The sequence below is a fragment of the Macrotis lagotis genome, chromosome 1, assembly GCF_037893015.1.
Source record: "Macrotis lagotis isolate mMagLag1 chromosome 1, bilby.v1.9.chrom.fasta, whole genome shotgun sequence".
In the NCBI taxonomy this organism is placed as follows: domain Eukaryota; kingdom Metazoa; phylum Chordata; class Mammalia; order Peramelemorphia; family Peramelidae; genus Macrotis; species Macrotis lagotis.
Window position 1 is genome coordinate 562,384,712 of NC_133658.1, and position 25,851 is coordinate 562,410,562.

General features: G+C 34.0%; 1 protein-coding gene across 8 annotated transcripts in view; it reads left to right on the forward strand.

The window, feature by feature from the left end:
• The window catches only part of PHLDB2 (pleckstrin homology like domain family B member 2), a 140,861-nt gene that overhangs the window by 62,526 nt on the left and 52,484 nt on the right, over positions 1–25,851 (forward strand). For 6 of the 8 annotated variants that reach the window (XM_074214475.1, XM_074214476.1, XM_074214474.1 and 3 more), the window contains 4 exons: positions 10,124–10,252; positions 16,462–16,617; positions 18,438–18,548; positions 19,989–20,078. In XM_074214475.1, the coding sequence (XP_074070576.1) occupies positions 10,124–10,252; positions 16,462–16,617; positions 18,438–18,548; positions 19,989–20,078 (486 nt within the window). The remainder of the gene's footprint in view (positions 1–10,123; positions 10,253–16,461; positions 16,618–18,437; positions 18,549–19,988; positions 20,079–25,851) is intronic. The other 2 variants (XM_074214480.1, XM_074214477.1) reach the window with 1 other exon arrangement.

Sequence of the window (25,851 nt, forward strand, 5' to 3'; positions counted from 1 at the left end):
TCCTTTTGCCACTAAGATAATTTAAACTTTCCATGAATTGGCTCCAGTCTATTTTATTTTACATTACTACTATATGCTCTTATGGTCCAATAAAACTGGAGCTCCTTCAGTTGGCTGATCCCTTTCCACTTATATTTATTTACTCAGACAGTCTCGTATTTCTTTCTTTTTCTCTCTCTCTGCTGAAATGTTTCTTTTTCTTTTCAAAGTTCAATTCAAAGGATACTCTCATGTGTATCCTCTTGGACAGATCTCTTAACCTCTCTGTACTTCAAGGTTCTTATCTGAAAAATGAGCAGTTGACTTAAATAATCTCTGAGGTTCCTTCTACTCTAGACCAATGTTCCTTTGGTTCCATGAAGTCTCTCATCTGACTCCTGTATCACTCTCCACATGCCAGGTGGATGTGCTCTCTACTTCGGTTTTCTCAGAATTTTGTCTATTCTTCTCTTTCCTCTACTTATCTCAGTCTTCTTCCCTTGTGTCACAGTTATTTACTTACCCTTATTAGATTCTCTACTTCATAAGGGTCCTCCATCTTTATGTCCCCAGCCCTTAGCACAGTATTTTACTTAAAGTGAACACTTTATGAATTATTGTAATCAAATGACATGTCATTTGATGAATTTCAAAACCTTAAAGCACTAAATAAATGCCACAGTATATTAGAGAGTTCTTAGAAAGAGTACAGGAATTGGAGTCATAAGAGACCTAGGTTTCAATCTCTGCTCTGCTCCTTACTAAATGGCTATTAGTCATCTAACCTCCTTGGGACTCAATTTCCTCTTTGTTAAAAGGGGGGTAATAATATTTGCACTTCTATCTCATCAGCTCAAATTTTTGAAACAAAAAAGAATACAAAGGCAATCCTATGTAAGTGTCATTTCTTATTGTTGAATTGAATCAAATATAGACTTGGCAAATGTGTATAAATATCTGTGTACATATAGTGTGAATGTATAAATATAGTCAAATAAGCTTATGCATATATAGTCCAAAAATAATGCATCTATCTTCTGATATCACCTATATTAAACAATAAGCAAGTGTGTATTTAACATCTTTGCACCTTGAATAAAATTGTGTATTATTAGAGGTCTGGAAGAGATCTTAGAGATTACCTAATCATCTTACAGATAAGGTAACTAAGACCTAGAAAAGTTGAAAAATTTTTCCAAGTTAATTGTTGGGAGAATTAAATAAGATATTGTATATTTTATAAATCAGGTTGTTGTTGCATCTTTTTCTGTCGGGTCTGATTCTCTGTGACCCCATTTGGGATTTACTTGGCAAAGGTATTAGAAAAGTTTGCCATTTCCTTCTCCGGCTCATTTTATAGATGATAAAACTGAAGCAAATAGGGTTAACTGACTTGCCCAAGATCAAACAGTTTTCAAATGTCTGAGGCCAGGATTTGTAGTCAAGAAGGTAAGTCCAGGCCTGGGCATTCTGTCCATTGCACCACTGGAAATCTTAGAATGGAAGGCATAAAGCCCCTTAGCCTATTAATGGCAGACCCCCTCCCCACCATCCCATGTATGCCTTTGTTTATAATCTAAAGCCTTTTCCCACACTTTATACCCCCATATAAATGCAAGTTATTACATATAAATGCTGGGTGATATGTATTATATGTAGATATGAGACACATACATATATGCCTACATAGCCATCAATAAATACATTTAAATAGAAGATGCATACACATTTATTCATGTACACCAACTTTCATTCTTCTTTTTGCTATCTTTCCTTTCTGGTCAAAAACTGGCAAAGGCAGTCATAGATATACTTATAATTCACTAAAGTATCCTAATTCAATCTTTGAAAACCTGTGATGTGCTAACTAGTCACAGATACAACCCTAGTTAAGTAGCATAATGAAATATTTAACATGGTAAGCAAACATATCACCATATCCATCATCATCTATATGTAACAGAATGTTCCATTTTTCTGATTTCCATGGTTCCTTATACTTATTTCTTCATAGTTCCTGAAAGTATTTCATAGGTTTGTTCTTTATTTTTTTTAATTCTTGGGTATTTTTCTTTTGAGTTATTTGGCCTCAATTAGCCTCCCTTTTTCTTTTTTTTCTTTTTTGTTTTTTTTTCTTTTATAATGTCATTTGAAAGGTAATTTTGAATAAAGACTTGAACTCTCATGAAAAAAAAATAAAAGAGAGGATTAGATTTAGAACTTCTAGGACTGGAAGACTTCCCTGCCTTGTCAAATTCGGTTGTCAAATCCTAGAAATCTGGGACTTAAAACCTCACAATATGATCTGTGACTTTTTCTGTTTACCTGTCTTGTGACTTCACCAGATTTTTCTGGGGCTAAGTGTTTTTGAGTCTCTTCCAGGAAAAATGCATCCCTTGAGTTACAAATCTAGAGATTTATCACATTCCCCCAGATACAATCCCTCAAAGGGAGTAAGCTTGTCTATGAATTTTTCCTGAAAATGGAACAAGTTAAGTCGATGACAAAGCCTATTTCCCAAAGAGAATCTATTGTCATGCCTTCTTCTCCTTCTGGCATTTGCATCCCTGGTTTAGATATTATAAGAGCTCTGATAGTTTCAAGAACAATGGTAGAAACTCAGTTCAAATCTAGCCTTCTACAAAAGGCTTTTTCCTTGATTTCTCCCTCTACTAGTGTTTTCCCTTTTCTGATTATTCTCATCCTCCTTTTGTATTTCTCATTTAAACTATGTTGTCTCTCCCATTAGAATGTAAGCTCCTCTAGAGAGAGGGACTGGGTTTTAGGTAGTGCTTGAGTTTTTGGTTTGGGTTTAGCTTTGTGGTTTTTGGATTTGTTTTGCCTTTCTTTGTATCTCTAGCACTTTAACATAGTGTTCATCACATAATAAGCATTTAAAAATGCTTGTTGATTCACTAACTATAAGTAGATATGTGGGTAGTTTGAAAATTTGTAGAATTGCATTGATAGTTTCTCTATTGTCTTTAAGCTAGAAGTCTCTAGAAACTTAGGAAGTACAGGATTAGCATTTACAACCTAGGGAATGCTGAGGCATACTTGAGAAGGAGACATCCAATTTCCCTGTCAATCCCTCAATCAGCAAGCAAATTTATGAATTACCTACTATGTACCAAGCATTGTGTTGTGAAGAAAAAAAAATAAGAGGGCTTTTCTTAATCATATGCTGCGAAAAATGACTGTGAAGCAGAGAAGGCAGGGAAAATAACCACCCAGTCAAGGGATCAGAAGAGTGTGGAAAACTAACAACGCTGAAAAGGGAGTACTAGTTGATTAAGACTAAATTAAATGCAGCTATTTCTAGTTTGTGACAGTTAGGTGGCACAATGGATAGAGTATTAGGCCTGGAATCAGGAAGATTCATCCTCATGAGCTCAAATCCAGCTTCAGACACATCCTAGCTATACGACCCTAGTAGTCACTTAACCCTGTTTGCCTCAGGTTCTTCCCCTGTAAAATGAAGGAAATGGCAAACCACTCCAGGTATCTTTGCCAAGAAGACCCCAAACAGGAGTCGTGAAGTTTTGGACTTGACTGAACAACAATTACAAAAAAAAAGTAGAAAAAATATAAATCTGGGGAAAAAAAGACTTCTTTTTTTGCCCTTCAGATCATGTTTCTCTTTCCACATGTCTGTTAAAATAATAGGTAACCTTCATACTTTGCAGAGTATTTTACATATTAGCTATTTCAATTCTCACAATAATTCCTAATGTAAGTACTATCATCATTCTCATTTTTTAGTAAAGAAATTTGAGATTAGGAGATGTGAACTGAATTGCCCAGGGTTATTCAACTAGTAAGTTTCTAAAACAGAATTTGAACTCAGGTCCCCAGACTCTAGCTTAGTTCTATGTGTGTTAGACATTCAGCCCAGGGTTACATGAAGCTCACAAGACTCCTCAGTATTACAAAACCAAATTAAAATATAATTAGAGAATATTTAATGAAATAAATAAAATATAGTTAATATATTTTAAAACTCAATGCATGGCTCATGGGAATTCTTATGCACAGATTAGTGACCCCATTTAGTTTTGAGTTTGACACCATTGTACTATAGTATCCAGCTGTCTCTACCTGTTGCTTTTGTCTATGTAATTTGTGACCCAAAATTATCAAAAGTTTTAAAGATACTCATGATTTGATGAACTTTTAACATTAATAATACATCCTTTATTCTGATCCCAGATTTTATAAGGGCAGGTAACCATGAAATAAGATAATTCCAAGCCTAGTAGAAGGATGGCCTCCTTTTGGTAGCTATTTAACTTATTCACCTTTGGTGGCAGAAGAAAGTTTTGGGTAGAGTTTCCCATAATTGGTTTGGGAAGTCAGATTTTGTTTTTTTTGTAGCTTTTGTGATATTTAAGGTTTTCTGTGTTGACCTCAGAGTGACATCAAAAAAATTGTTAAGATACTGTTTCTATATGGTGCTAGGCTCAAGTATAGACAATTGCTAAAACTGTGAGAGCCTACCCTTAAGTTTACATTCTAAGACAGAATGCATTGTCATGGGCAGACTTATTAAGAATGCCTAGACCAAGAAACTAATATTGAATCAAAACACAAAGAAGTGTAGTATTTACAGTGCATAAATGCACTGTAGTTCACTCAAGTGAAGGAAGTAGAAGGAAATGATGGAATGTGGGGCTTTACATGTTTGGGTCCAGAGCACATGGCCAGCTTCTCTCCAGGTATTCAGGGAAGGTTTCTGGTTGTATTAGAAGTTATTCGAATATTTAAGACCAGTCTTGGTGATGTGAAGTAGGGAGACCTCTATAGATGGAAGAGAAGGATCAGAGTCAGAGAATTCTCTTCTCTGTGACTCAGTCAGATTATGTAATGTGATTAACTGGAGGGTTTGAGTCTGAGATTGTGACCTTGTCATCTTTATATTTTTTCCAATATTCTGAAGCCTTAGAGAGATAGCATTTTGATAAAATCCTCAAGTATGCTCAGTTGGATCTATAATTGCATTGATGTGGACACTCTCTTCAACAATATGATTCATAATCCTTCTAAATGCATATATATATCTCTGCCACTTTTATCCACGTTCTTCCAGAAGTTCACAACAGAAGGCTCAGCTAACAGACAATTTCTACTGCCATTAAAAGGATATCAGTAGGAGCAGCTAGGTGGTACAGTGGATAGAGTACCAGCCCAGGAGTCAGGAGGACCTAAGTTCAAATCTGGCCTCAAACACTTAATAATTGCTTAGTTGTGTGACCTTGGGCAAGACACTTAACCCATCCCATTGCCTTGCAAAAGCTAAAAAAAAATAAAGATTCCAGTAGAAGGTAACACAAATAAGGACAGCTTTAAAAATAGTTTATAATTTACTCTTTTTTTTTTTTAGATTTTTTGCAAGGCAAATGGAGTTAAGTGGCTTGCCCAAGGCTAGGTAATTATTAAGTGTCTGAAGCTGGATTTGAACTCAGGTCCTCCTGACTCACTGCATTACCTAGCCACCCCTACAATTTACTCTTAAAAATAAGCTAAGCTGGGGCAGCTAGGTGGCACAGTGGATAGAGCACCGGCCCTGGAGTCAGGAGGACCTGAGTTCAAATTCAACTTCAGACTTTTAATAATTGCCTAACTGTGTGGCCTTGGGCAAGTCACTTAACCCCATCCCCCCCAAAAAAACCCAAATCCAAAAAACTTAAGCTGTATATAGTGGACTTATAACTTCATGTAATGATTATATATTATATTTTATGTATTATAATGATCTTTTTAATGTGTGTAAAAATAAATAATTTTTAAAGGGAAAAAGGATGGAAAGTAAAATGGTAGAAATTGTATTCTTTCCAAGAAAATGACCTTTGCCTACTGCCTTTTACTCCAGAGAGAGAATGAAAATAGATATATTTATTTTAATTGCTTTCAATTTTTAAAATCTAATTTTAGTATTGTTTTATGTTGTTAAAAAAATCAAAACCCACAAATCTCTGATGTAAATCTGTTTTACCTCCCAAATGGAAAGTGATACTTCCTGCTCTAATCACCTGTTTAAACTGAGCAACACAACTGAAAGAACTTCCTGAACTATAAATAGAAGAGAGAAATATTATTTTCTTATTGGCTCAACATCTGTACCTGAGGAGTTTCTTGGAGTGATATTACCTCTTCTGTGACTAGGCAGCTGTCCACCTGCCACTCACTCTGTTCTGACTTTTTTGCATCTTTCTGATAGCCTAATGCTTTGGGCTTCAAGAAGTTGAATCTTTACTGACTGAATCGTAGATAGGGAAGATGGTATTTGCTTTCTTCCTTCTCCTAGCTACCCATTTGTCAGCAATTGCAAAGGCCTTGAATCTATTCAGAAAGAAGCCTCTATGTAAATATAAGGTATTATTCTTTTTATTAACTATGCTTTTGTTTTTAGTCCTTAGTATAAATTTGTGGTCACTAAAATATGAAGGCATTTTTGATAGTGCCAGTAATTTACTTGCAAACCAGGACCATAGTAAATTTTAAGTAGCATTGTTTTTTAAATTAGTGTTTTAAATTCAGTTTTTTAAACTGAATAAAAGTTTAAACTCACAAAATGCTTTTTATATACACATACCTTTTATATAAAAGGTAATTGAACTGAAATCTATGGTAGAGGGACCAGTGTCTATTTTTTTTTTGCCTCTCTGCCACAATTAAATTTGACAATAAAGTGTTAACAATAGTTGTAATTAGAGAGGAATTGTTAGATGAAATCTGTCTGCCATTAAAGCACTGAGAGGAAATGACATTTCATTCTAGACATAAAGTCAAAAAGTCTGCTGTCTTAATTTTTTTTTAATTTGCAATCTAAAAATTCAGAAACTGAAGTCAGCTAAGGTTGTCAGATTAATGTTCCTGGTGAGTAAATACTTCTATCTTTTGTTGCTAGTAGAAGTTACAGCCATCATTCAATCACTTGGGAGCATAGAGTTTTGTAGGTAAAATATAATATTTTTACAGAATAATACAAAGTAGCTTTCCTTGTGATCCATTTGTTAGGATTTGTTTCTCAGACCCATTTTAGACTGGAATGCTTCAATTTCCAAGGGTTGAAATTCCTCTTGTTTGATTTCTGCAAAAAAGAGAACATTGATGCAAAATGGTACCCACTATTTAATGTCTTTTCTTTAATCAATTGATCTTAAATTCAAAAAAATTCAAAATTCAAAAAGATAGAGTAAACAAAAATGCCTTTTTGTCATGAAAAACTTTAGAATGAGGGTATCCTCTAGAGAATGAAATGCAAAACCAATGCAGTGTCTTTCTTATTCCAAATCTTAGAATTATTTGACTCATACAGATCAGTCCCTGAAGTAATTTTTGTGAGGGTATAGTGAGAGGTACAATGGAAGGAAAAAATAATTTCTGGGTAATTACAGTGAGATCTGACAAAAATTTATATCACATTTTATGGTTTAAAAGAAGTAAGGTTTAGGAATAGAAAATAGAAATGCTCAAATGAGGATTTTTTTCTATTTCCTGAGGCTTGAGGAATTGAGAACTTCTTACATAAGTCTGAAAGGTTGTTGGGAAAAAAATGACATTAGTTAGTCTCTGAAAATATCATGATTAGGCTATGAAGTTTGAATTTGCAAAAAAACCTTTTTATAGGCATTTTTATCTATTTTCCTTTTAAGACAAACTTCAAGGCTGTATGTATATGTGTGTGCTTATGTTTAAGAAATTTAGAAAGGAAGTGATACATAAATCCAAGTATAATTTCAAAAATATCCCATTATTAAAAGAAGCAGTGTCACCATGGGATAACAAATTAGCTTAGAACCATAAAATTCTAGTTTCAAGTCCTGACTCTGGCACAAACTGAGTTTATGCCCTGGAGTAAGTCTTTAAACCTCTTAGTACTTTAGGAAACCCTATAGAGAGACGCTAAATTGTAGAAAATTTGCAGACCTGTGTTGGCAAAGGGTGTTTCTTCATCTGAAGCAGACTTATACCAAGATAATTAGTTCAGTCCCAATCCCTATTCTCACTAATATCACTATGGCTCTAAGCTAAAGCAATATTTATTAAGGAAAAAAAAAACTAAAAAATTTTCAAGTATATTTGAATAAGGAAATTTCAGTAGTGATAATCCTCTTGTAGTGACCTCTCACTGTTTGATCCTTTATACAGTAGTACCCAAAGTCTTGGAGGAGTTTTGTTATTAGAATTTTTGAGAGTTTATGTTTAAGCTATTAAAGCTTAAAGTCACCAAGACTTTTGAGACATCCTGTACATTTAATCCTCCAGTCCTAAATATAGAGACTATTACCCCTCCTTGTTTTCAGAAAAAATGAAGCACTAAGAGGGTAAGTTGACAATTTTTTGTTAACTTTAGATCTTTAGTGCTATTGGTGCTCTGGGTGCTTTGGACACTGAGATTGAAGGCAAGAGTAAGGTTGAGCAACCTGGGCAAAGGTATTGATTGAGTCTGTCTGTGCATCCAATGAAGGTAAAGATATTAGGGAAATGCCAGCTTACTGAAAGTGGTTTCTTCCCCCCGCCCAAAAAAAAAAAGGTTATTTATGATGTTTTGTGGTATCAACTAAAGGTAACATCATGACATTATCCCACATGAACCATGATTAGGATGAGAAAGGAAGTGGTGATATTTTCCTTTTATTCTGCTCATTCTTATTAGCCATTCATTCATTCATTCATTCTTTCAACATTCTTTGTTGACTGTGTGCTAGGCATTGTTCTAATCATAAAGACATCCTTAATTGCCTTTGTTCTTCTAGTGGCTCTGTTTCTGATGTTTGATAACACCATTAGTTTTTTGAATCACATCTACCTTCGTAGTCAGTCTTGCACTTTTTTGTCTTCTTATGTGGATGCCATCTGATTTCTTACCTTCTCAGCCCTGCAGAAAAGTAACAGAAATTAATTTCTCTACTAATACTTTCCATTAGTTTTCTTAACACTTGACTGGTATAAGCTGGTGTAACTGCTGAGGTGGAAATAATATTGGATTTAGAGTTGGAATACCTATGTTCAAATACTGATTTTGCTTCTGATTACCAGATATCAAAGTGTGACTTTGGGCAAGTCACCTCTCATCCCTGAGTCTGAATTTATTCATCTCTAAAATGAGAACATTGAGCTAGATGAGGGATTTTAGCTTTTATTGTGTCAATTACCTCTTTGGCTGTCAATAAAGCCTTTGGACTTCTTTCTCAGAATGTTTTTAAATGCATAAAGTAAAATAAATATGTTTACCAAAGAAACCAACTCTATTGAAATGCACTTAGCAGAATTTTTTCTAAAAGCAAGCTGATAGAAGGAAGCTAGGTGGCACAGTGGATACAGCACCGACCCTGGAGTCACAAGATCCTGAGTTCAAATACAGCCTCAGACTCTTAATAGTTATTTAGCTGTGTGACCTTGGGCAAATCACTTAACCCTATTGCCTTACAAAAACAAGTTGATAAGCTCCAGATTAAGAACTCCATGTATCCAATTATCTCTAAGGTCTTTTTTCTCTGAATGAGACCAAAAAAATCACCTTCCCCCCCAAAAAACTGGGGCTAGAAAATTGCTTGAACTATTTCAAGTCCTTAGCTTACAAAATGAATAATTTTCTGAATGATACAAGTGGCATGAATAGATTAATAGATCTAAAATTTTACAATGTAAACCTAGAGATTATGCTGGTTTTTACCTGAGTGAATCCAACTTCATTCAGGAATGTGGTATAAATTCCTTTGTCTCACTCTTGCAGCACATTAAAGTTGCCTAAAAGTTGTCTTCATTTTCTATGGGTTTTTTGTTGACTGCCTATAAATAAAGTGCCTTTTGAGATCACTGCCTTTTTCAAAGATGGGCAGCAAACCTGTCATCTATTGGCAGGTAAGAGGAGGTAAGGAAAGGAAAAGGGTAGGGTGGGGCAAGTGCTAATTTGATTGTGTTAAATTTAGGAGTGAATAAACAACTGAATCAAAAGTATATGATCCCACCTTGTAGTTACCTTTATGCTGCTTTGTCCTAGTGACTAATACAACTGTCTGTTTCTACTCCCACAAGCTGTCTGGTTCATCTTTTTTATTTGTCATCCACATTGCTAATGATTGCTCACTCCTGGTTGGGGGTTTAAGGTAATTCTATTCTTCTATTTTCTAAACTTCAGGAGAAGGTAAAGCTTGATGCTGAGAGGGAAAAACTAGAGAGGCTACAGGAAATATACTCCGAGCAGAAGACCCAGCTTGACAATTGCCCTGAGTCCATGAGGGAACAGTTACAGCAGCAACTGAAGAGGGTCAGTAGCAATCAGGAATGCACCATTAAATTTTTTTCAAATTTTTCTTTTTCTCTTTTTTAAAAAAAAATATATCATACCCCACCTTCTTTCTTTTTTTTTTTTAAGCTTCCAATTTCCTCTCACTCATATAAATCATATAGCACAGAACTTGTCCTTAGCTGCCTGCTGGTTTAATGAATACATCATTGAAGTGCATGGTGACCATGAAATAGGAACTAAATGACAGTCATGATCCCCTCCCCCCTCCCCCAAAAGAACCTACCTTTTTAGTGACTTAGTTTAGAAAGTAAAAGTCTATTAGAGCTGAGATTTCGAATAAAGGCATCTCCCTCTGTTTTAGCTGAGAAGGCGCAGCTGTTCAGGAGCTGTAACCGATACCTGTCATTTCACCACTGAAATTAGCTAGCATTAATAATGGACACTGTTCCCTGGGTTTCCTGTTCACTCTCTAGTGATTGCTGTTTGCTCTGTTGGCTGTTTAATGTTTTTCTAAGCTTGCTTTGTAATCTATCCCCAAAATAGCCATTTTTCAACTGTTTATCTTTCACCATGTTTTAATGTTTATTTCTTTCAGCTTTCTAGTGACATCAAACTGAAATTATTTTCATCTAAGCCACACCCCAGGGTGTGCCTTCAAACTGTATCATTAGCTATTATCTGCTTGAAAAAAAATCTTAATGAGCCATAGAAATGTCTAGTCTGACTTGGTATCAGCTGAAACTTTATTCCATGAATACTGTATTGTCCCCAGTGTTCATTCATTTGTTCGTTCATTTATCAAATTTCTTTTTTATGCCAGACACTGTTTCAGTGAGAAAACAAAGAAAAAATAATGAGAGTAGACTTCAAAATACTGGCATTCTCTTGAGCCATGAAAATAAAATTAGATGTTCCACCAAATTTCACAAATATTTGTCCTCAAAATTTTAAGTTTTATAGGAATATGAATGCCAGATTTTGTTCTCCATAAAGAACAATTTAAATTAAAATATTGGAGAAAAAGACATTGTCTTGGAAGCAAAAATACTATGTAAAGAGATATAGCCCCAGGGGAGTGGCCATTAATGAGTGAAAAATAAGTCTAGTTTATTCATTTTATCACATTCTTCTCTCTCTGGAGAGTTATAAAGTGAACCATTGTAAGAAAGCAGTTCTTAGGGGAATTCCTTAAAAGGTTGTTTTTTAAAACAATATGTGAACTTTTATCTATTTAATTCAGTTATACTTGGAATCTCAGTAGGGTAAAGATAACTTTCAATGAACTGTAATTTGATATCACACTTGAGAGCTTCCTGATTTTTTAAAGATAGTCATTTCATATATCTTAAAATGATGAATAAAGATTATAATATCTACCACTTTTGCTAGTGTTATTCCAAATAAATTCAAAATTTAAATTGCTTTCCTTTAGTCAGTTATTGAGAGAATTGGATATAAACCAATAAGTTGGAACTTTGCCCATGCATCAGTACCATGATTCTGGTGACAAAGCTATGTTCAAAACACCACCACCCCAAATTGCCTATAATTTAGAAAATAAGATTTGTGAAAGTATTTTGTTCTATTTATCTACTAGTTGTTAGTTAGTCCCTGAGAGTCTTAGATGCCTTTGTAATTAAAAAAATTAGTTTGAGAAACATAATTTGGGGGCAGCTATGTGGGCCAGTAGTTAGAGTACTGGCCCTGGAGTCAGGAAGTCCTGGGCTCAAATTCAGCCCATTTGGCACTTACTAGCTGTGTGGCCTTGGGCAAGTCACTTTACCCCACTGTCTTGCAAAAACATAAACAAAATTTAAAAAATAAAGAAATTTATTGTTACTTATTCATTGATTCTCAAAAATATTTATTTTTCAATATTATATTCGGATAATTGAACTTGGAATTCTTTATTTAAGATCAGTTTACATATATATGTATATAGCTATGTACATTTTCTTTCCTTTTAATTTTTTTTCCTTTCCATCCCATTACCTAGTTGTTGTCTCATTCTACATAAACATTGATTTCAGATAATACTTCATCTAGTCTGTTAATATATACTGCACAGAAAGTTGATATAAATAATTACTGCTCATTTTAATCTGGGCTCTATACAATGTGTTATACACTTTTTTCAAGGATTCTAAGGGATTTGGATTATAAACAGAGAAAGGAAATGAATGCACATGTCCTAATTTGCATCATACAAAATCCAAGATGCCTTTTCCTTTCCCACAAAGCAAAAAAGGGGAACTCTTCACATAAAAACCCTTTCCTTGAAAGCAATAACTGACAACAGGTGTGATAAAGCAAGGAATGCCTTAGTCTTGTCCTTCTAGGGTCACCCTTCACCAATCTTTTTGAATTAACCAGTAGATTAGCTCATTTTGAGATAATTCATTTATTTTAGACAATTCCTGGGTTAGCCAAGCCCACTTCCCTTCCAGCTTCAAACTCTTCCAAATGCTACTAAAATAAAATCTCTTTTTCTAGGACCTTAATTAAATTAAATACAGAATCAATTTAAGTTAACTTATGTTTTGTTGTTGTTTAATCATTTTTCAGTCATGTCCAACTCTTCATGACCCCATTTGGGGTTTGGGTTTTTTTTTTGTTTTTTGCAAGGCAGTGGGGTTAAGTGACATAGCTAAGTAATTATTAAGTGTCTGAGGTCTAATTTGAACTCAGATCCTCCTGACTCCAGGACAGGTACGCTATCCATTGCACCATCTAGCTGCCTTCATTTAGGATTTTGTTGACAAAGATGCTAGAGTGCTATTTGCCATTTTTGTCTTCAGCTCATTTTACATGTGAGGACACTGAGTCCAAGAAAACATTAAGTGGCATGTCCCTGAGGCTGGATTTGAACTTGGGAAGATGAACTTCTTGTCTCTAGACCCAGGACTCTATCCACTTCGCCACCCTTTGTTACCACCAACTTTAGTACAATGATTAAAACACTTAAAATAAAGGTCTTTTCAAGGAGGTAGTGGGGGACAGCTAGGTGGTGCAGTGGATAGAGCACTGACCCTAGAGTACCTGAGTTCAAATCCAGCCTCAGATACTTAATTGCCTAGCTGTGTGACCTTGGGCAAGTCACTTAACCCCATTGCCTTGCAAAAACAACAACAACCAAGAGGAGATAGTGGTCCTCCTTGAGAGGTCTTTCTTGATATTGGTCTTTCTTCTTTTCCTTCTTTCCTTCACTCTTTCCTCCTTCCTTTTTCCTCTTCTTTCTTCTTTCTTTTCTTTTATAATTTTTAGAAATCTTGAGCTAATTTTAGAGTTTATTATGTTGATATACATACAATTCATATATGCAAGTCACTAAGAACCCAGAACTTTTCACTTCAAAATTATTGACAGAGATTTAGTTGAAACTGGCCAGAAATATGTGGCTTAATGACTTGTGGTTGCTATGGTAGTGGATATGGAAACTCTGATTAAGTTTTTCCATGCCAAAAAAACAAACTAACAAAAAACCTCATCATCTAGGATATGGATGAAATAGCAAAGGAAGCAGTATAATTCCCACGGTTGCTGAATAGTGGTACCTAACAGAAGTCCTGGAATAGTTGTCAAAAACTTTTACTTCTTCCTTCTGATGAATACTTAGCTTAGTAGAGGATTCTGACTTCTTTCAATGTCACTTTATTCTATTTATAGATATAAAATTGAAAAGAGTAGTTAACTAGGAATTTAGAAATTCCCACATAGCTAACAGTTAACTATCTAACCACTAGTATATATAATTCTGAACCCTCCCCCAAATTTTCATTAGTCTCTAAAGTTGATTTTCACTACCACTCATTCCTATCAGCTGCTCCCCAGTAGTCTAACAATCAGAGTTAAACAGAACATAGTTATAAACTCATTCTTAAAATAAGGCATAGAAAGATAAGGGGATTTTATTACATTTTACTTAAACTCATTTGAGGTATTGAGGTGGCATAGTGGATTGAGAGCCAGAGTAGGAGTCAGGGAGACTCAACTTTCTGAATTCAAATCCAACCTCAGAGACTTACCAGCTATGTGACCCCGGGAAAGTCACTTAACCCTATTTGCCTCAGTCCCCTTATGAGTTGGAGAGGAAAATGGCAAACCACTTCAATATCTTTGCCAAGATAACCCCAAATGGGGTCATGAAGAGTCATGACTGAAAAGACTAAGCAACAAAGTCTATTTGATTGCTTTTGAACCTTGGTCTTGTGAGTATCCTTGCATTTCAATGAGACATGGAATGAGCATTGGATTTGGAATTAGAATACCTGAGATCTAATCCCAACTTTTTTGCTTTACTCTATGGTACCTTAGACAAGGTCTCAGTTTTTTCATCTTATATAAAATAAAAAGATTGAACTAGATTGTTTCTAAGGTCTTTCCTGTCTCTAAATCTGTCATTCTGTGATTGTCACTTTGCTTCAGACTTTCTTAGAAATTGTTAAATTAATTTACTTCTGCTTCCATTTTTCATTTTTTTAAAAAAAAAATTAATTCCTTGTTTTATAGGATCATAGGGTCATTGATTTAGGGCCAGAAGGGACCACAGAAACCACCAAATCTAATACCCTTATTGTACAGATGAATAAATGAGGCATAACCTGATTTACCCAGGATGGCACAGCAACCTACTGCCTCTTATTTCAAACTGTCAGGCAAATTGCTTTTATTTTCAGTAGCGGTCATATCAACATTTATTCTCACCATTTCCTAGCTTGATAAACGCATATCTGAAGCCACCAGAAGACTCTCAAATATGAGATTGTAAAGATGTAACTTTCCTAACACAGAACATTCTTATTTTCATAAAGTGATTTAAACATTTAACCTATAAGTTAATTGTTACCTAGTGGTTCTGTGAACCATATAGCTCTTTTCAGGGATTACATGACAAGCCTTGGGCATCAACCTGTTTTTATGAAGTAGAATGATCTTTCCTTGTATAAATGCCATAAGTATTCTGATTTTTTTTAAGTTGATGAATTGAGTCATATTTTCTTATAAACCTTTTATCCCTGTATGGACCAAGTTTCTTACAGCCATTAAAAATGACATTTCTACTGTCTGCCATTTTGCCATTTTTTTTAAGATGCCAGATTGGTGTCTCTTGATATTCTTTAGTATTGGCAAATATGAGACCTAATCAATCAACTCCTTTGCAAATTGTCATGGAAAAAGCAGAAAAAAAAAAAAATATATATATATATATATATACGTATATATAATTACAAATGACAAATTAATATTTAGAGACATCAAAAAAGTATATGTTAATAAAAAATAGATCCATATTTGAATGACTTTCTTTTTTTATTCTCACTCTTGAGAATCCTAGCCTATTTTGGCATATTTTGTTACAGGATTTGGTAATAGTTACAGGATTACTAATGGCCCCCTTACTGTTTCTTAGTTCTAGCAGGTAATTTGTCCTAATTATAATCTCTCTCCCCCTCTTTCAAGAATCATTTTTAGACATTTTTCTAAAATTAAATGAGCACAGGATCCAAGTTAGGAAACTTGTGTGACTTATTTTGTGTCTTGTCTTTTTAACTTACTTTGTAAGCCATTGTGCTTATGTAGAACTTTGAACCAAAGCAATGGATGTTGTTTTTCCCACTTGTAAAAGGAAACATTATGAGAATACCTAGAACTCCAGAAAGGGAGAGGATAAAAAGATAAAAACCCAAACCAGATGGGGCTTCCCTATTCTCAACAACCTACTGCAAATTACCCTCTAGATTCTCTTGATTTACCTTAGTTTACACTCAAATTTTCCTCATTTATTACTCCCAGAAGAAAAGACTTCATATGAAGAATAATTTCTCTATAGTATGCATAATGTTTATGTTTAGAATGTTATGATTGTAAAATAACAATTTTCCTGGGCAACTGAAGAGATATTTGGCTGTACAGACAATGTGATTATACTTTTTTATTGGTTTCTGTTCATAATACATAAATCATTGGAATTTGTATTTTCTTAAATCTGCAATCCATCATGGAGAAAAATTTGTTGTAGAAATAAGCCAAACCAACAAACCACTTGTTTTAGTTCCAATTTGTCACCTTCCCATTGTGTGTTTAATTCTCCAAAAAAGAAAAACTCTCTGCTTTGATCATTTTCAGTAATTTCAAAGTTAAGTTTGTAGCAAATTTGGTAGATTTAAAGTTGACTTTAGTCAATCCCGGTGTTTTTTGCTGTTGTTTCTGTTCCTTTTTCCTTAAAGGATGCTGACCTGTTGGATGTAGAAAGCAAACACTTTGAAGATCTAGAATTTCAGCAACTGGAACATGAGAGCCGGTTAGATGAAGAGAAAGAGAAGCTGACTCAACAACTCCTACGTGAAGTAGCTGAATATCAAAGGAGTATTGTCACTAGAAAGGTAACTCTACTGATACCTTCTAAAAGTTAAAAAATAATTATCACAGAAAGCACGAACACCATTGACTTTATCAAATAGAAGTGATCATAATCTCATGGTTGCAAAATATTTTGTATGCTTTCAGAGTCCTATATTCTTGTTGTTACTATTAATTATTAGCTATGGTGTTTATTTGTATGGGCAGGGGTAGAAGAAAATTCATAATAGCTCATTTTATTTTTTTTCCTCATGAAAACCAAGTTATAAGAGGGATCATTGGTCTTGATCTATTTCCCTTTGGAACAAAAATATCCAATGTTTAGAACAACTTTGCAAATAGTTGAATCAGGAGAAAGGGAGGAGGAGAATTTCTTCTGTTGCCATTTCGAGCTATTGATTATCTTATTAATACAAATAGCTTGGTGGGTCCAGGGCATCTAGGTGTCACAGTGAATTGAACAATGCCTGGAGACAGGAACACATAATTTCAAATCCAACCTCAAGCACTCTACTAGTTTTGTAACCCTGGACAAATCACTTAACCCTCCTTGCCTCAGTTTCTTCTTTTAGAAAAGGAAATAAGAGACCACTCCAGTATCTTTGTCAAGAAAACCCCAAATGGGACCATGAGTTGGATGGGACTGAACAACAACAAAAGTTGGAACTAAAGAAGGCTCTCTAAACCATAGATATCCAGCCTCTTTCTTATTTTGTGTCTTCTCTTTTTAACCAGCTTTGTAAGCCATTGTGCTTATGTTGGGCTTTGAACCAATGCCATGAGTGCTACTTTCCCATTTGTAAAAGAAAGCATTATGAGAATGCCTAGAACTCCAGAAGGGGAGAGGATAAAAAAGATAAAAATCCAAACTAGATGGGTCCACGATAGGGTCAAATTCTCATCCTACACTCTTCCAATTTGATAAAAGGTAAAAGAAGGGTATAGGAAGAGGATTTCTTCTCCAATTCTCAGTTAAAAAAAGAAATTAGAAATATTTGTTTGTAAACAAGCACATTTCTGAAGATGTCTGCTATGTACTATATAGATTTCCTGTGGTCTTACTCATTTCTTAAAATGGTTTTAAAAATTAAATTTCCATTGATCTTCAGTAAAGTAAGATTCCTGGGAGACCAAAATCTTTCCATTTTTTCCACAATCTTTCCCTAAGAGGAATTTTCCCTCTCTCCAGACTGAGTCCTATCATTAGAATCTCTGACACCTCAATAGTCAGGGAGGGATTAGAAGGAAGGAGAAAATTTGGAATTCAAAATTTAAAAAAAATTAATGTTTAAGTAAATTAAAATTATATAGATATAAAAAAGAATCTCCGAGGTAGTTTGGTGCTGTAGTAAAAGTGCTCAACATTAAGTGTATACACTTAAACTAGGTTTCTTTCTAGATCTATGGATACAAACTATGACTTTGGGCAAGTCACTGCCTTTTTTGAGCCATAGTTGGTTCATCTCTAAAATGAAGGGATTGGATTAGATGATCTATATAGTCCCATTCTAGATTTCAGGGTATGATTATATAGTCCATTTTACCTTATTCAACAATATTACTGGGGCAATCGGGTGGCATAGTGGATAGTGTACTAGACCTGGATTCAGGAAGAATCATCATTCTGAGTGAAAATCTGACCTGTTATACTTTCTAGTTGGGTGAACCTGGACAAGTCACTTAACCCTGTTTGCCTTGGTTTTTTCAACTGTAAAACGAGCTGAAGAAGCAAAACGCCTCTAGCATCTTTGCTAAGAAATTTGATCATGAAGAATCAAACATAACTGAAAAACAACTTAACCAAAAAAGGGTGTGCTAACTCTTGTTATTTGTTTTTCACTAGGAGAAAATTTCTGCACTGAAGAAGCAAGCAAGTCACATTGTCCAGCAAGCTCAAAGGGAACAGGATCATTTTATGAAAGAGAAAAATAACTTGATGCTAATGCTACAAAGAGTAAGTACTATCTCTTAGCCAGTTGAATATTGTCAGAAAAGTGTTCTCTTGTTTTTATTCATTTTTTAAATTTTCCCTAGATTGCATTGACCCAAAATATTAGTAATCAGTAGTTTTTTTAATGTTTTAAAGATAAGGTATTTTTATTGTTATAATACATTATTAAACCCTCAAATTTGAAACGTCTTCATTTAGATACATAGATGTATTTTAGTGTAGACTTTAGAGCAATAATGCTTTGTTTCTGTCAAACAATCAATGTAATCTGTTCATAGCACCGCCAGATATAGATTTTCTTTTGTCTCACAAAGAATTTTATCTAACTTAACTATCTTGTCAGGTGAATGGTAAGACTTGGAGGGGGGGTCTAGTCCCTATATATATTCTAATACCTTGTTGAAATAGTCATTCCTTTGAATCCAGGAATTATTGAATATAAAAGTTATTGAATTTAAAGAAGAGTTCTTGGAGTCAGGAGAACTGTATTTGAATCCTAGCTCTAGTATTTACCAGCTGTAGAACCATTTGAAAGTCACTTAACATCTTTTGACCTCAGTTTCTTCTTCTGTAAAATGGGAGGAATTTTTGCATGACATAACTCAGATTTTTTTGAAGAAGAAATTTTTTAAAAATAGATTTTTTGATGCCTTTTGTTTCTGTATCACCTATATTTTCTTCTTTATTTCTCCCTCTGACCTTGCCCAAATAGCCATCCTTTATGACAAAGAATATTTTAGAAGAAGGAAATGAGGGGGAAAAATTTTAGCAAGCCTGTCAATTAATTGAAAAAGTCTGAGATTACATGAGGACCCTGACCTCCAGGAAGGAGCAGGGGGAGGTATGTTCTCATGCTTCTTCTTAGGGAAAGCAGTCACTTTTTCAATCCTCAAGTACTTTATAAACATGCATTCCTATCATTACTCTTATCATTTTTTTTGTAAATTGTAGTTCAGTAGTCATGTAATATTATATGCCATAGAGTAACACAGAGTATCTAAAATTGTTACTACCATTATTAAAAATTATGAAGACCAGAAAACTTCACTGCTTTAGAGTTTCCTTATTTTTCCTTTTTCCTCTATTACTTTATTAAATGCAAAAGAAACACATTTAATGGTTCTTAGAAGAAAAGAGGGCTGAGGATCAGAATATAGAAGCTACAAGATTCCTTTAGTACAGATTAATATTAAAGCTTTAATAACTTAAAATGCACTAACTTTTTTTGGATATTGTGTATTTAAGATTAGCTAGTCAATGCAGAATCCTCACGGAGGATTATCTTGATACTTGACAGGGAAGCCTCTGGGGAGGTAAAGGAAGAAGGAGAAATGGAAGGGAGAACACAGAGCCCTGAAGATGGGACTCACAGATGAACTTGTCTGACTTCACAATTTGACCTATGATAGATTCTAAGCTTAATTGGATCTTGTGATATTACAGGAAAAGGAGAACCTATGCAATTTGGAAAAGAAATATTCTAGCCTTTCTGGAGGAAAGGGGTTTCCAGTAAGTCCCAATATTCTAAAAGAGGTAAGTGGATTCCTTAGTAACTTTGAATTTGGATTAATCTCATTTTTAAGTCCCTGAGAATACTTGACACTTGTGTTCTGATAAAGACAGGATGTGTGAAAAAAGAAAAAGCATAAAAGTTTTCATAGTCTAACTGTAGCCAATCTCTTTGCTTATGTTATTTGGAATTTTTCAGTGATTATCTTTTATGATAAATGGTTACTGGAAAGCACATACTAAATTTACTTTAATACACAGTAGGGGGAAAAAACTTTGGACCTCTCTGAGCAGCCAAATTTGATTTGACTTTAAGAATAACATTAACAGAATTTAAGAAATAGCTTAGGACAGAGCCAATATTGGTCTTTAGTGCTCAGATTTTTGTCTCTTTTTTTAAATTTGATTTTCTGGCTTAGTTTTAGAGAAGGAAAAGAAACACATTTAAAATGTCAGTGCCTTAAACAGTGTTTCTCTGATCTGGTTTGAATATTTTCATCTTGCTTTCCTTGCTCCCTTCCACTTCCTTTACCCATTCTATCCCTCCATTGTTTATTCATTTATTCATTCTCTCTCTCTCTCTCTCTCTCTCTCTCCCCCCCCCGCCATATAGATCAAGGTGAATATCCCTTTCTAATTCTCATATTTGTATTCTTTTTTTATTTAACTCCCTTTTTTGTAGAGACTATACAAATTACATGTCAACATTAAAATTATTTTGCTACTGACTCAAAAGCTCAAAATTTATTTGGAAAAAAGGAAACTCCTGATTATGGCAAATAATGAATTCCCTGAAGTACTTGCATGGATTCATATCCATACTACATATTTCCATTGGGATAGAATCAATTACCAAATTTTATATAATTATAACTTTTAGTAGTTTTTTGTACATGCAAACATTTCAGAGGATTCATTATTCACAATTAACAAAATCTACCTGTTATTTAAACATTAAAATCATTCATATAATACATTGAACAGATTGAACATAAAAAAGACTTCTTGTTTGTTTTAAAGTCACTTAAAAGACAACAGTACTAGGCAATGGCATATGAAAGCTAAAAGATTTTCTATGGTACAGATTAATATTATAGTTTTCAAAATTTTTCTATTTCAAATTTTCAAATTTATTTGAAATTCAAAATTTCTATTTCAAATATTTCAAAATTTCTATTTCAAAATTTTACTATTTAAGCATTTAACCTATGTCTGCAATGTTAATAATGTCGCCACTCAAAAATACATTTCTCAATGCAATCATCCTATATTATTCTACTTCGTAATCTCTCCAAGTTATTTAGAATTCTTAATTAAAACATTTGCTTTTCTTCTACTTAGCTGACAACTTCTTGGTTTCACTCTTTATTTCCTTTTTCCTCTATTCCTTTATTAAATGCAAACCACATAGGACTTGAGGAAGCAACTCAAAGGTACTTTCTAAGAAGTTACTGTATTGCTTTTATCCCATTGCTTTTTGATTCTTCTGATGCATCTTTGAAAGTAAACTTTAAAAGAGTGTCTCATTTAAAGCTATTTTAATATGGTGAAGAATTAGAAAATAGGTTCTTTTCCAGTGAACTGTGAAATAGCTTACCCAAGGTCCTTGCCCTTTTTGTCAGTCCTTCTTGTTTCTGAATTCATTTTTTAATTTACAGATTTAGAATGTTACGTTTTACTTTGAGTAGTTGATTACAGTGTTAGAAGTAAGTCAACTAAGCTTTGCATGTTTATTTTTTAAACCCAAATGCATGAAAGTACCTCCATGGATCAGGTCCATTTATTTCTAGGAGAAATTCCAGTATACAATAAAATTCATGGAAACTATATTTAAAATGTAACAAAAGAACAATTCAAGCTGCTAGCTGACTTAATTTCTTGCTATTTTAGATAAAGCAAAATCCATGATATTAAATCTGAGGGGGCTATTGTCTTGTCTTCTATATTTTTATTTTATTAAAATATTGCCAGTATAATTTTAAGCATCTGAGCTTAGACAGTTAAGTGAGCTTAACTGGGGGTTAGAGCAATAGACTTGGAGACAGAAAGAAATGAGATCAAAGCACGATCCTTCATTCTGTGCTTCAGCATGCCTCTCAGTGGTAAGAATCAAATAGGATAAGTTGTAAGTGCTTTGTAAACTTTAAAGCATAAGGTAGATATTGTTCTTATTTTTATCATCATTATTGTTGTCATCATTAAAACTGAAACAATCCCTAATTTCAAGATGCCAATGCTTTTACATTGAATAAATATATATATATATTAATTGCTCTTTATGACTATGGCCTTATTCTTGGGCTAATAATACAAATAATGCAAAAATGAAATAAGATACAGTTCCTGACCTTTCAGAGCTCTGAATTCCATTACTCAGTTTACTAATTAGTTTGATTGTAGAAAAAAAAAATTCATAATTAAGACTACAATGCTTTCAAAGATGACTCTTAAATTCATTAAATATGCAGTTTGGAACCTCTAGTCCTATTCTATTCCATCATAGTAAAATGGCGATTAACCCCTATTTTCAGTGAAATATCAGCTCTGGTAAGAATTATCAAGGTAGAAAGGACTTCTTTTGTAGTCTAGAATTGTCTGTCTTTCTAGAACCAGCCTACCTAAGATCAAATAGAGTTATTATTAGGAGGCTAATCTGAAAGATGAACATTTTGACCCCAAGAAACTAAGAAAACTCTTAATAAGATGTGAAAAGCTTGTCACTGTTATCAATGTAATAAGTATGCCCAAGAATAAACTCATGGGTGCTATGATTATAAGGCAGTAATTATAGTTTGGAAAAATGCTAATTTGGGACCAGTGGATCTAAGCTTAAATACTGGCATGGATACTGCTAACTGTATTGCTAAATGTATGACATTGAGCAAATTACCTAATCCTTTTGGGCCTCCAATTTCCCAATGAGGGTCTTGATCTGGAAGATGTCTAAGAATCATCCCAGCTCTAGCTCTATGGATAATTGTAATTTGGTATAATAATAAAAGCATATCTTCATAACAATTTGAGGTATGTTCTTTTTAATTTACAGTTGTTTGTCTTAAAATTTATTCAAACCACTATCCCAGTCGGTTTTCAAGTTAAATGGGAAATGGTTGAGAGGGCTATCAGTAAGATTGCAAGAGCAATGATACAAGAAGGGACAAGGCTTTGGTTTTAGAGTGGTAGTTTTCTTGGTGGGGGAGGGCAGGTAGGTCTTCAGTGGTTAGAGCACCAGCCCTGGAGGCAGGAGGACCCAAGTTCAAATGCAGTCTTAGATATTTGCTGAAATAGCAATGTGACCTTGGACAATTCATTTAACCTCATTGACTTAAAAAAATAAACAAAGATAGAATAGTTTGGTATAGTTTGGTTTTCAGTCATTTCTTGTTAGGAAATAGGATAGAGATTGGAGAAACACAACACTTACAATATGACAGCTTCTGCCTGTAAGCTCCTTGAAATCAGTAACTATCTTTTTGTTTGTATTTTTATGCCTGGTGATTAGTATGGTGTTTGGCACAGAGTAAGTACCTAATAAATATTTATCTCCTTCTTGCTTTCCTCTCTCCCACTTAATTTCTGAAGGTTGGGAGGGAGAAATTGATAGTCATCTTAGTGTACCAAGTCAGGAGTGTGCCTCTAAAACAATGTAGGTGTGAAATATCTTGTTTCTTCTTCCTTTTGTGGAATTCAATTTGGATTATGATTATTTTTCTTCGCAAAGTTTTTTTAATTTCTTCTACTACCATAATCCTGTTTTATAATGGTGAAGAAAAAGATTACTGGATTTTGATTTTAGGGAAAAGGAGAGATCTATTTGAGGAGTATACAGAAGTTAAGAAAGTTAGGAGGAAATAATGGATGGGATTTGATAAAAAGAGGGGGTTAATATTGGCATATGAATAGCATTATGTTTGCTATTGTATAGAAATATGGCAGCTATTGCTAAAAGAAATGTCAAATTAAAGCAGTTTTAGTAACCATAAGAACATTTTGAATAATCAAATTGAAATCTCATTGAGAGGCAATGCAATTTAGTGGAAAGAGTGTATAACCTCTTTTCTCTACCAGAAAAATTTAGTATCTTGGGATCACTTGAATATATCAAGGTTCTTGGCAATTCCCTAAGAATATAAATTACAGAAAAAGACTGACCTGTATTTGTAGAGGAAGTGAATTTACCTGGATCTCTTTACACTAAAGAAATATCAGGTCTAACCCCTATCCTTATCCCTCTCATTCTATTATATACTAGCAGTTCTCAAAATATGACCCTGGACCCCTCTTTTCATTGATAATACTGTTTAATATGATAATTATCAATAAATATAACCCACATAAAAGTTCATGGAGAATTATGATTGTAAAGGAAACCTCTGAAAACCAAAAAGTTCGATAATCACTTTTGCATCAAAATCATCACGTTTGGACCAAAAACAAAAATAAAAAATTGCAAACTATCCAATATCTATATTTGCATCCTCAGCAGTAGTACCTTGGGAATTTAAGAACATGCACAAATATTGCATCATTTGTATATTATATTTGTTTATTTCATTTGTATGATGATTATTAAAATTATTGAGTCATCAGTCAATCAATTATTTATTAAATGCTGACTATGTGCCAGTTGTAGTGGAGGGGCTTACATGGCTCAGTGAAACAATGAGCTTTGCCATGCTTGGTTACCTAAGATGTACAGATCATAATGGAGAGTGCTGGCATAAGATGATCTACTGGAGAAGGAAATGGAAACTCTTCTAGTATCTTTGCCAAGAAAAATCCCATGAACAAGAATCTAATATCTTTGCCAAGAATCCCATGAAGAAGGTCCATGGGATCACAAAGAGTCAGACACAATTGAATCAATCACTGTCTGTACTAAGCCCTTGGGATATAAAAAGAGGTAAAAGGCAGTCCCTATCCTCAAGGATCTTACAGTCTATTTGGGGAGACAACATGCAAAGGAAAGTACACACAGAGTAAACTATATACAGGATAAATAGGATTAATAGAAAGAAGGCATTGGAATTAAGAGGGGTTGGGGAAAGGCTTCCTATTCAGCTGAGTTTTTTGGAACTTCAAAGAAGTCAAGGAGGTCAGTAATTAGAGACCTCAATGTCTAGCACTTGTAGGACTCTCTCTTATGAAAGAGACATGATGTAAATATTCTCATTCCATGTATTTATTTGACCAGCATGGGAATGAAGGATTCACCAAGCATTAACACATAATTAACAAAATGATAGTGTACTTTTTTTTCAGACCTAGTTAAGACCCTTCTTATTGCAATGATCTCCTAACTTGACTCCCTTCTTCCAGTTACTTCCCTCTCTAGATCATCCTCAACAGAGCTGCCAAATTGATTTTCTACTTATCTGTTAAAATTTATATTATATGTTTTGGGTTTTTTCCCCTACAACCTTTATTTATCAATATATCCCTTTCCATCTCTCCCCACCTGGAGAGATGATATCCCTTAAAACAAGAATACAGAGATAGAAAATTTTAAAAGTAGTTCAGCAAAATTAACAGTTATTTGCCATGTTCTATAATTATGTTATATAATTATGTTCTCCTATCTAAGTGAAGAAAGGGAGGGAGGTGCATTCTCCTACTCCCTCTAGAGGGACAAACTTGGTCATTATACATTCTATGCTATTTGGTTTTGATTTGTTCTTCTTTACATTTATATTTTGAATTCATTGTATTTATTGTCCTGACTGGTTCTATATCAATATATAGGATCATATATTCAAAGTTGGAAGAGAACTTAGCAGCCATAAGTCCAACACCCCTA